General features: G+C 44.8%; 3 protein-coding genes across 6 annotated transcripts; 2 read left to right on the plus strand and 1 right to left on the minus strand.

The window, feature by feature from the left end:
* Positions 1-473: 473 nt before the first annotated feature.
* On the minus strand, positions 474-3,785 carry LOC109516539 (uncharacterized). Of its 4 annotated transcripts, none has more exons than XM_019871182.1 (8): positions 3,683-3,785; positions 2,446-2,813; positions 1,587-2,024; positions 1,439-1,509; positions 1,117-1,360; positions 919-1,020; positions 646-702; positions 474-563 (listed from the first exon to the last, which is right to left on the minus strand). In XM_019871182.1, the coding sequence occupies exons 1-5, from the start codon at positions 3,765-3,767 to the stop codon at positions 1,327-1,329; spliced, it is 996 nt and encodes a 331-aa protein (XP_019726741.1). In that variant the 5' UTR covers positions 3,768-3,785; the 3' UTR covers positions 474-563; positions 646-702; positions 919-1,020; positions 1,117-1,326. The 4 variants fall into 4 exon arrangements, with proteins under 4 accessions (XP_019726741.1, XP_019726739.1, XP_019726740.1 ...); XM_019871180.1 differs by having other exon boundaries at positions 919-1,023; XM_019871181.1 differs by having other exon boundaries at positions 919-1,026.
* Positions 3,786-4,037: 252 nt separating this feature from the next.
* On the plus strand, positions 4,038-7,737 carry mogat3a (monoacylglycerol O-acyltransferase 3a). The gene is made up of 9 exons (XM_019871176.1): positions 4,038-4,277; positions 4,784-4,962; positions 5,036-5,096; positions 5,169-5,312; positions 6,207-6,337; positions 6,873-6,916; positions 7,018-7,108; positions 7,346-7,454; positions 7,548-7,737. The coding sequence occupies exons 1-9, from the start codon at positions 4,061-4,063 to the stop codon at positions 7,700-7,702; spliced, it is 1,131 nt and encodes a 376-aa protein (XP_019726735.1). The 5' UTR covers positions 4,038-4,060; the 3' UTR covers positions 7,703-7,737.
* A 709-nt stretch (positions 7,738-8,446) lies between these two features.
* Positions 8,447-11,686, plus strand: LOC109516541 (TSC22 domain family protein 4-like). The gene is made up of 4 exons (XM_019871185.1): positions 8,447-9,001; positions 9,892-10,412; positions 11,277-11,398; positions 11,473-11,686. Exons 2-4 carry the CDS (start codon positions 9,909-9,911, stop codon positions 11,615-11,617), a joined length of 771 nt encoding a protein of 256 aa, XP_019726744.1. The 5' UTR covers positions 8,447-9,001; positions 9,892-9,908; the 3' UTR covers positions 11,618-11,686.
* The last annotated feature ends 6 nt before the right edge of the window (positions 11,687-11,692 follow it).

Here is an 11,692-nt window from a genome sequence, read left to right on the forward strand (position 1 = left end):
AACTGTCCTGGGTCAAGATGTGTCCCATCGGGTCTCGAAGGGGTATCACTGAGCGTGCAGGTGTCCCTGTTCAGACTCATCTGCTGCTCTTGGTTCTGCTGGTTCACATGGTCCAAGTCTTTCTTGTGGAACTGAACACGGTCATGGTAATCCATTCTGGCCTGGTACTGCTGCTGCTGCTTGTTGACCCGAATGTGGTCTACGTGGTTCATTTGAGCTTGGCACTGAGGTTTATTTTGAATGCGGTCCTGGTCTTGTCTTTCCGCTTGGGCCTGGCATTTGTGTTTGACATGATTAAGAGTTTGTTCCACCGGATCCGGTTGGGTAGGGCACTGTAGCTTTTTCGGGCTTTGGATGAGGTCTTTGGGCTGTACGTTCATATGACTCTGTGGTTGTTTATTTTGGTTTTGGACAAGGTCTTGTTGAATGTGGTTCTCCAGAAGCTCCAACCTCCTTACCCAGTACGGTCTGGACCAGCACATGGACTCCCAGCTGTCTCCAGACAGCCTCTTTCTCTGCAGACGACCACGGACGGCGGTGGACCTTCTTTGGCACGGAAGGGGCTGAAGGACAAATGGTGATGAGACAAAGATGAAAACTGATTCAGGAGAAGACTGAATGCTACTGGCAAATTTAAGCACCCACTTGTCACGGGACTTTGCGGTGTCGACTCCATTGTTGTGCTTGAGCTCTTCGACAGGACTGCGGACGGGCAAGATGGACATGTAGTACCCAGAGATGGATCAGTGTATCTTTTGTGCAATTCAAAACCAGTTGTCAGCGGTTAGGAGAAGCAACTATGTCGATTTTTCAGGTTATCTGTGCTTGAGTGTTTCGTTTTCTGATCACTTTTCACTTTAATTTGGAATGGAAATTTGGAATCAGGATCAACACTTTATGTTCAGGGTCAGGACTTACTCAGTACTCGATGGTCAGAGTTCTGATCGCTAATTCCATCATCCTGGGACTTTTTTTCACCTCTCGAATGGGCCAGTGATTTCTCCCTTGGTTTTTCCTCTTCTGCTGCTGACACATCAACAATTTAAAAACTTTCATCTGCTGATGGCCAGGGAAGACCTGGACTCGGTCAGTAACCATGGCATTTCAAGGTGCTACCTGACTTTGTGGTCGGCAGCCTCAGGTGGTCCCAGTCCCTCCCCAGGAGGTGAGAAAAGTCTTTGGTCCTGGCTGCGGTCTCCCCATCGCCATTTTGAAGGCTCTCCCCAATGGCAATCTCACACACAGCCTTCAGCATGGTCTTCACCGACAGTGGGAGGCAGCTCCACTGATAACCGGATGACTTCCTGGCGGCGGCCAGTGCCAGGCTTAGGCATCCTGGAGCCAAGAGATCCTGGAGGTTCTGAATGCCGGAGTCCAAAGACTTAGCAGCCAGGAGGAACTTGCCGAGCTTCCTCAGCTTGTGACTGTGTAGTCGTACCTCATTTGGCTGCTTTCTTGGTTCCCCATCAGTTTGTTCCCATACTTACAGATCAACCAATCAGATTTCACCTAGCGGGGGAAGGAAGGAGACTGCTTGACACGCAGAGCACAACAGCGGGCTGATGGGTAAAAAGACATGAGCCGACCTGGTGTGACACGTGGTCCAGGTTCGTGCGGTGTAGAATTGCGCTGCAGCTCTCAGAGGCCACGCTGGATATGGGCAGTAGGCGAGATGCTTCGGCCTGGACTCTGCAACGCTTCCTGGGAGGTTCCGCCTGGGAAGGCCGGAACTGGTTAGACCTTGAGGTTTCATCTGAAGGATGGAGAGTTGCGTCTCCTGGCGAGTTTGCGCAGCCCTCGCTTGTTCGCTCAGAGGAGGAAGCCTTTGATGGATCAGCTGTAGGGTGACTTGAATCTTTGGATGGGTCGTAGGCCATTTTCCTATGACAAGAGACCTGGTGCTTCCAGAGGTCAGCACGCAGGAAGAAGCCGAGGCAGCGCGGGCACGGAAGGTAGTTCCTGGCATCCACTTCCTGAGAGGGTCGTCGCCAAGGCACAATCTCGCCGCTGCCCTGTCTTATCATCTGACAGATAGAACTATGAAAACACTCCCAAGAAATACATGCGCAAAATCGAGATAGAACTGAACAATGACAGGCAAATTGCACTCTGCGATTGACACACCTACACATGATACTGAACTCACTGCAACAAACAATTATGATCCCTTGAGTTCTTATTACAAAATGTTTTGAAGTGCCTAATGCGTAATTTTATTGAAATCAACAGAGAAGGTTTTGGGAAGTTACATTTGGTTCACCTTCATTAAATTCATAATTAAAAAGGCTCAACCTGATGTTTAACACGAACGTTTGTTAAGTATTGTGCTGTTGTTCCAGGTTGGTGGAAGTGGCCAGCCATCTAATTTGGAACCTGCAAACAATTTCTTTTTTTCTGAGAAAAAATTGTAATCATCATTGACGCCGTGCTGTTGCTTCAACAAACCTCAATGTTGTGCTGGAAGTTGCCTCTGCAGCGCAGTTGCTCCAGCAACAGGTGGCGCTTCTTGGAGCCTGTAGGCAGGACGCTCGCTGCCACAACTTCCTTTTCATCCGCGTGTTTTCTGAGCAGGTGGCGAGCAATCTTAACTTGCGGCCGGCAACAGAACATGCAGTAATGTTTCTTGTCCCACTGCCGCTTGCCGCCACTCAAGGCCCTCTTCACCATGACACCCGCCTTCTCCACTTGGCCTCTTCTCTTGCCCTTCTGAAGTCGTCTCTTTTCTTTCCGGCTGCACGGCGTTTTCTGGCTTTGCCTGCCCGCGGCAGCTGCAGCACGCGGGCGGGGATGAGGGCAATCTGGCTTTGGTAGTTCTTTACTTGGACAGAGGCTGCAATAAGATACGGCAACCTCTGGGTTGTTCTCAGCCACAGCCATGGGGAAAAAAAGGCCCTTCCTTCTACACAGAGGGAGCTCGTTCAAATGTATAGCGAGAAGTCCAAAATGAGATGAAGCCGGAACCTTGGGATGCCTTCTCTCTGATTGTTGTCATGTTTCTTTTTTGGTGTGTGCAATTGTGTTTCCTCGCTCAACACTCCATCCAACAGCGCACCGCAAACTAAGAGAAAATGATTTTAAGTGAAATAATAACCAAGCTTCATGTTGTTTCGTTGAGAAGACAATTACAGTATTATTTACTTTGGAAACGTAACAAACGACGTCACTGAGAATGCGTTGGTACAGTTCACGAACACAAGTATAGGTATTGAGTGCAAAGTGACATAAATAACCTCGATCTATGCCATCGTTCTGACACCGCTTAAGATCTTAATAGATTATGTAACATTTCTTAGTTGTAAAGACGTTGGGGGCATCCGACAAAACAAGAGGACATGTATGAAGTAGAAAATAAATTATTTTTGCACAAGCCAAAACAAAAGCGGTGTAACATTTCTTGGTTTTAAAGACGTTGGGAGCACCCTATATAATAAGAGGAGTACATGTATTGAGTAGAAAAAGGAGTAATTTTTGCACAAGCAAAAATGAAAGCCAAGGCGTCCGATAAAGGAAGCACCTTACCGACACGCCCCCCTCTTTATAATTTGAAACGTTAGCACATTCAGATCTAACGGACACCTGTAAACGTTGCCTATGTTTTTTAAACCTTAATTACTCGTCGTAAATTAACGAGCACAATATTGACAATAAGATGAATGTTGGTGAAAAACTCAAACACACTAACCAGTAAACAGCTGCCTCGTCCCACCCTTGCCTTCTTTCTTCTTCGGCGTCTTCTTTGACGTGCGTGTCCGAGCTGAACCGAGCATTATCTCGGTTGCCACCCGCTGTTCAGAAAGTGAACTACGCCTGAAATGTCACTTTTGTTTACCAATTTTTTTTCTCAATCTATTATACATTGTACACGCACGACATACATTCCACAGGAAAAAATACAGACAAATGATGAATAAACAAGAGAAACACAATAAGAAGATGAACACTGCATTAGTCTAAAAAGTTACAATCGAACTTCGAACACGCCTATATTGAACCAATCACGCCAAACCCACTTGAACTCAGTCCTGATTTGCGGGCTGCGTACCGCCCACGAGCAACGTATATGCGCGTTGCAGAGAGAGACCAGGCGTGTTTACGAAGTTTGATCGTGCGAAAAGTTTCCGCGAGAATATCCGCCAGATTTCCGACGACTCTGCACGACTCCCCCCCGGCAAAGCCATCCCCCATGCAGATCCGCTTTGCCCCGCTCTACGTCCCGCTAAGGCGAAGATTGCAAACCGCCGCCGTGCTGCAGTGGATCTTCTCCTTCCTGGGTTTAGGTAAAGGGAACTTGCCAATATTTATACTCGCGAGAGTCTTCAACGTTGTCGCTGCATTGATTGAATATCAATGTGAGTGAATAAAGGAAATCTCAACATGCATTAACCGAACACAATTATATAAAAGAATACAAAATAAACGGATGTCTTTTTATAGTCCCATAGTACCGTGTTTTTAAATCACGTGACAAAATCAATTCCAATGAAGTTGGGACGTTGTGTTAAACATAAATAAAAATGAAATACGATGATTTGTAACTCATGTTCAATCGATATTTCATTGAATACATTAAAAAGTCAAGATATCTAATGTATTTTACTACGTGTAACACGTACAGAATCTGTGAAACAGTGAAGTTACTGTATTTTATTTTTATTTATGTTAAACACAACGTCCAAACTTTATTAGAATTGGGTTTGTATTATGTGTGAGCAAGAAAATAACGATCAATGATAACACTGTCCTGATGTGTCTCTTCCTACCAACCTACCTGTCTGTCCCTCAGCCCAATGCTGTTTGGCCGCCTTCATCCTGTTGTCTTTCTCCACCTGGTGGATGGCAGCGCTGCTCTACGCCGGCTGGTTGTGGCTGGACTGGGACACACCAAACCGCGGAGGTCGCAGGTGCCAGTGGCTCCGGCGCTGGGGAGTGTGGGAACATTTCCGTGACTACTTTCCCATAAAGGTGTCTCCAATTGTGCCACCACATCACGAGTGTGTCTCGCGACATGGACTTGATGAGTCTCGTCTATCTTCAGCTAGTGAAAACGGTTGACCTGGACCCTGGCAAGAACTACATATTTGGATTCCATCCACATGGTGAGATGCTCGAGTGTTTGTCCATCTTGCTGTCTGTCCCGCCTGTCTCACTCGCCCCGTGTCATTTGCCAGGTGTGCTGGCCACCGGGGCGTTCTGTAACTTCTGCACCGAGTCCACGGGTTTCACCGGTCTCTTTCCTGGACTCAAATCTCATCTGCTGATGCTGCCCTTCTGGTTCCGAGTGCCGTTCTTCAGAGATTACATCATGTGTGGAGGTAAAAACCTGTCTGTCTGTCTGACCGTCTGTCTGTTTGTTGGTCTGCCCGCATCTTGACTGCCTAATGCAGTGATCCCAACCAGGGTGCCGGGACACATTAGTGTGTCGTGAGACCTCGAATGGTGTGCTGCGGGAAATTATCAAACTAGTGAGAAAAGTATTTATTAATAACAAATAATGTGTCTTTGTCCAATCAATCTATGCCACCGACTTATAGTGACAGAAAGAACAAATAAATAATCTTCTATTAGATGGCAAAAAGTATTACGTTTACAGATGTATCCTCTTTTTGTGACAATTTTGTTTGGTGGTGTGCCATTTTTCGAACTTAAAATTTGTGCCTTGGCTCAATAAAATTTTGGATCACTGCCCTAATGAATGCAGACATGTTAAGACCTGAAGACTTTTTGAGACTTGCACATTGTAGGAACACAACTTATTGGGATACAAGTCTTGTGGGGACATTTAGTGACATGAAGACACCTGTAGGGATATGAAGAAACTGGTGGGGGAGTGTAGGGACATGAATAGCCTTGTAAGGGGCTTTTTAGGAACAGTAAGAAACTAGTAGGGACACTGAAAGACGCGCAGGAACTCATAGAGGCTTGTAGGAAGTCACACAATGATTACTTTCAGGACACGTAAGGACCTGAAGAGACTCTAGAAGACATGGAGAGAGACATTGAGACTTGTAGGGACAGGAAAAAACTTTTTTTTTTTCTTTTTAACTTCGAAGGACATGACTTGAAGGGACATATGAAGCTCTGACCAGAGGGGGCCCAAATGCTGCCCTCCTCATTGCCTGTCGAATGTGCTACAGATTTCCCCCGAGGTTCTGACCTGTTTGACACCCCAGACAAGGAAAACAATGTGACACCTGTGTGTCTCTTAGGTCTGGTATCAAGCTCCAAGTCCAGCCTTTCCTACCTGCTGAGTCGTCCTCAAGGAGGAAACGTCGCCGTCATTGCAGTGGGCGCAGCTCCAGAGGCGCTGGATGCTCGCCCAGGAGCTTTGACGCTCCAGGTGTGAACGTGTAACTAAAAACGTCTCTGTTTCTTCGTTTGTGTCAATGAATGTTCTCATAGGAACATGGAGAGACTTGTCGGGACTTGTGGGAATATGTAGAGACTTGTCGGGACATGAAGATGCTTTTTGGAATGTGCAGAGACATGACGTGTCGGCACATGAAGTATCTTGTATAAATTTGTCGTGACAAGTCTCTTCATGTCCCTAACATGAAGAGACTTGTGGGAACTTGTAGGTGCGTAACTTTTAAGGAAATGAAGAGCTGCAGGGACATAATACTTTTTGGAACTCGGAGGGACATGACTTGTAGGAAAATGAAGAGTCGTGAAGAAACTCAAAGGGATATGACTTGTCGGGAACTGAAGACTTGTAGAGTTAGGAAGAGATCGAAGGCACATAATTTGAGGCTACATGACAGGATTAGGGAGCTAGAACTAAAGAAGTGTGCGTTTTTTTTCTATGTCAATAAAGTTTCTTCTTCTTACAACGTTTTTGTTTTTTTCTATGTCAATAAAGTTTCTTCTTCTTACAGCTACAGAAAAGGAAGGGCTTCATCAAACTGGCACTGAGACACGGGTGTGTGAGTTGGGTCAGGAGGAGGTGGACGGGGCTAGCACAAGCACATTGACCCGCTTGCTTTTTTAAATGTTCTCGTGTGTGTTTGTGCATGTGCGCAGAGCTCAACTGGTACCCGTCTTCTCGTTTGGAGAAAACGAGCTGTTTGATCAAATTCAGAACCCGACCGGGTCTCCTCTCAGGACATTGCAGGTGAGTTTGGTTGCCATAGTGACGCTGGTTGTACGCATGAGTGTCATTGCGCTGGAAAGAGATGGGTCCAACTTGGGTTTTTATCGGAAGGTCATGAACATGAAGAAACGTTGGAAATGAAAAGACTTGTTGGCACTTTTAGGACCATGAAGAGACTCATCAGAACTAGTGACTTTTAAGGACATTAAAAGACTTGTAGGGTCTTGTAGGGACATAAAGTCTGTTGTTCTGTGACAGGACCGGCTACAAAGCATTATGGGAATAGCACTGCCTCTGATCAACGGCAGAGGAGTCTTTCAGTACAGCTTTGGGCTGATGCCGCACAGGAAAGCCATACTCACAGTTGGTACGATCCATCAATACATGTCAACACCGACCCCCGCTGCCCCCCAGTCTGCGTCGGTCTCTCCGCACCACTCAGCAGTGTATCTGTTTGCAGTGGGAAAGCCAATCCAGGTCGCAACCTGTCCAAGTCCAGAAAGCGAGGATATTGATGCTCTTCACAAAGTTTACCTGGAGCATCTGAGCGAGCTGTTTGAGCAGCACAAACACGAATATGGTCTGCAGGAGCACCATCACTTGACCTTCACCTGACCTTCTTGCACTGTTTTCTCTCTGTCTAATAAAAATGTTACACACAAATGCATGATTGACATAATATGAATCGACATTTTTGCTTCATACAAGGGACAGGCAAAGTATTTTTAATTTGGGCCAGCAGGCATTTACATTATCAAAAGTCCTGTAATACTGCACTGTGTTGGTTGCATTAATCTCGCTATTTTCTTCCTAAAAAATATTTTTGTCATTCAATAATTGTTTATTTATTGTATATTAAAATATGTATATATTTTGTTATGAATAAATGACATACAGGGGTTGCAAAAATAGGTATAGTTATAAAAATAAAAACATGCACATGACTTATTGTTTATTATACAAAAGAAAAATACATTCATCATGTCACTAATTTCTCCAATGAGATACTATTGTATACCTACTTTTGCAACCACCATATATAATAAATGAATTTGAATGAGTGATGCAATGTAAAACTGAGAATCATTTTATTAAAATATCATTTATCTCATGAAATACTTGGTTTAATTAATTTTACAAATATAAGGAATAATATCTGCAAAATTAACCTTTTTTATATGCACCGTGATCACTTAAATTTCATTAAATTGTCCAACTATTACATTTTTAGTCAAAGAAACCACGTAACATATTTTACACACGTTTACTTTCTTTAACTCCTAAAGACCTGGTCCATCAAAAAAAAAAAAAAAATCAATGTGGCCCTTGAACTCAAGAGTTTGCACAACCAGCTCAGTCAAACAAATACATGAACACATTGAAAATGGATAAATACAAGTAATGTGAATGAGGGGCAAAGTCTCTTAAATATTCCTTACAAACTTAAGAAGAAAATAAAAAAAGGACCATTTTAATTTAATTTAGAAAATAAACCTGAGCCCTGTGTCGGGAACGTGTTTGTATATAGCGCATGCGCACTGAGCTGTTATGACTTTCGGGAGAAAAAAAAAGAAAAAAAAGAATTGCTCCATTGTGACGTCATCGCAGGAATGGGGGAGGAGCTGTATACGCCGAATGTTCAACTCGAGTCCGGTGACGTCACCCGTACTAAAAACGTCATTTTAACCACATTGTCGCAAAAGTGGACCAGGACACAACTATTGTGACTCGTCGTGGAAGCGTTCGGAATGTTTTTTTTTTTTAATTCCTCCTTTTTTTTTCTGCCCTTCAGAGGAGAAGCTTCTTGACGCACGCGCAGTAACGTAGGCCGGCAGCTGACAGGACGAGCGAAGAAGAAAAGTAAAGGAAAGAAACAGGAAGTTTGACAACAATTCCAAAGACGCAAAGAAGCAGGTGAGACAATGCTTCAAGAAAATCTTAAGTGTTACCTTACATTACCGATGTGCTGGAAAAAAACTGCGCTAAACTAGACAGTGCTTAGATTAAAAACAGAGGATTTAGTTCACTCTTAAAATTCTCAGTATTAGTGGAACATTTAGGTGTGAAATGCTCCTCCCACCTTGTAAATAGTTTGACGTGTTGTTTGAAGTGTACTTGGAGAAGAGTCTGATAAAACTAGCAGTTCCGTAGTCTCCATCCATCCATTTTCCAGAACGCTTGTTCATTTGGGTTTTGCCAGACATATCCCACCTGATTTGAAGAGAAAGGTAGTGTACACTCTGGATTGCTTGACCGCCAATTGCAGGACCCAAATAGACACAAAAAAAAAAAAAAAAAAAAAAAAAACACCCAGGAAGTTTGTATCGAGGTTGTCCTTATTAGGGTTACAGGTGAGCTGAAGCCTATCACAGGTGACAATTTGAGTGAGAGGCAGGCTACATCCTTGTCGTGGCCAATTGCAGGGTACATGCAGACAACAAACCATCTATTAATGTGCGATAGTGCCTGTCCTTATTTGGGTACATTTCCACTTCAATTTAACAACCTGGGTCATATTAGTGTTTAAAAACAACCTCTGTTATTTTAAACATGGTCTAACCACAGTGGTCACTTTTGCTTCGGCCATCTATTTTCTACAAGAGTCCTCAATAGGGTAAATATCACCTTCAAATGTTGAGCAACCAGATGCGTACCAATGTTGAAAACTAATCGCCATTATCCTTCCTCATGACACATGGTCTAATTTTGCCGATGTGATAATACTGGGCCAATTTCGCTTAGGCCATCAATTCATTCATCCATTCATTTTCAAGGCCTACCTTTCTTTGTATGTGTATGTTCAGGGAGCGTATGCTCGGTGATGACCAGTGAAAAAAAGCGGAGTGGCTTCCAGATCACTAGCGTGACATCAGACTTCAGTCAAACCTGGGCCGGCCAATCAGCTCCCGGCGTGTTCCTGACAGTCGTCCAAACGTCGTCTACCTCCCACAGTCCCCGGGGCAGCTCCTCCCAGCCCACGACACCCTCCCTGAAGAGGAAACACATCTCGCATGATGCCTTAGGGCAGGGGGCAGGCGCCTCATCCAGGTTCCGACTGGTCCGCTTGGCAGGAGGCAGCACAGGCGGGCGAGGGCATGGCGACACATATGGGCGTGGCCGCTGGATGTGCACGGACTTTACGGATGGGCCGGGGCTGAAACGGGTCATGGACAGCATAAGACACGCACAATCACTGGAGTCTTTGGAGTCAATTACAGGAGCAGTCCATTTACCATCTCAGCCAATCAGAGATGGAGGAACGGTGGGGCGACGAGTGCCTTCTCCACCTCCGCCATTACGCTTGGCCTCTAATGCCGGTGGGCAGGTACGACAAAGCATCACTGAGAGGAACATGAAGTAATTTAGCAAGACTTGAAGGGCCATGAAGAGACTGGTTTGGGTTTTATCGGAACATGACTTGTAGAGACATGGAGAAACTTGTAGGGATATGACTTTTAGGGACTCACAGAACCTTGAAAGGACTTGTTGGTACATGACTAGAAGGAACCTTAAGCGACTTGTTGGGACTTATTAGGGACATGCCTTGTGGGGGTAGGAAGAGATTTAGAAGGGCATGACTTGTAGGGGCATGTAGAGACTTATACCGCTAAGTATTAGGAACATATAGGGATTTTTTGGGGGTTATGTAAAGACTTTGAGGGACATGAAAACACTTGTAGGAACATGTAGAGACACGAGACCTGGAGATGCATTGGGATTTTGAGAGATATGAAGGGACTTGTAAGAACATGAAGATATGTGTAACGACTTGCAGGGACATTTAAGGAGATCAGAAATTTACTGGGACTACTATAAATATGAAGAGACTTGTCTGGACATGAGATTTGAAGGGACATGTAGAGATTTGTTGGGACTTGTGGAGAAATGTGACTTGAAGAGACTTTTAAGAACATGTAGAGACTTCTTGGGACTTTTAGAGACAGGAAGGAATTTGTAAGGGCATGAAGAGACTTGTAGGGGCATGAAGAGTCTTTTAGGGACATGAAAAGACCTGAATAAACTTGCATGGACATGAATGAGACTTGTAGGACTATACTGGTTTTGATCACAAAGAAAGCAGAATGGTAAACTTCCGAGATGATGATGTGGGTGCATTGGATCAAGAATCACCGATGAGACAGTGTTCAAAGTATTTCACCATTTTTTTTTTGCTTTCTCTGTGTGTCAGTCGGTCCTCAGGCTCTCTCGCTCTCAGCCAAGCTCTCCCCCTCCCACTCTGACCCTCATCCCCACTCCGACAGCGTTCAGCCTGGACCATAGCGCTGCCTTCAGCCTGCCGGCGGACATCAGGTAGTGTTGTGTGGGTCTGGGGACAAAGCAAAGGAGAGGGCTTTTTGTGACTAAATGTGTCTGTCTTTCGCCAGTGTGGTTGCCATCGACAACAAGATCGAACAGGCCATGGTGAGTAGTTCAGATCAGAAAACGACATCTTTCATCACGCACATCCAGCTTTTATGGGGCAGAGTCTTCGTCCCACTGCATTGTTGGTTCACTTCCTTGGAATATTGAGAGACTTGAAATTTGAGCGACATGAAAAGACTTTTCTAGATTTGAAGACACCTGTAGGGACTGAGAGACTTGTCA

Source organism: Hippocampus comes, unplaced genomic scaffold, assembly GCF_001891065.2.
Source record: "Hippocampus comes isolate QL1 unplaced genomic scaffold, H_comes_QL1_v1.1 scaffold83, whole genome shotgun sequence".
Lineage (NCBI taxonomy): Eukaryota > Metazoa > Chordata > Actinopteri > Syngnathiformes > Syngnathidae > Hippocampus > Hippocampus comes.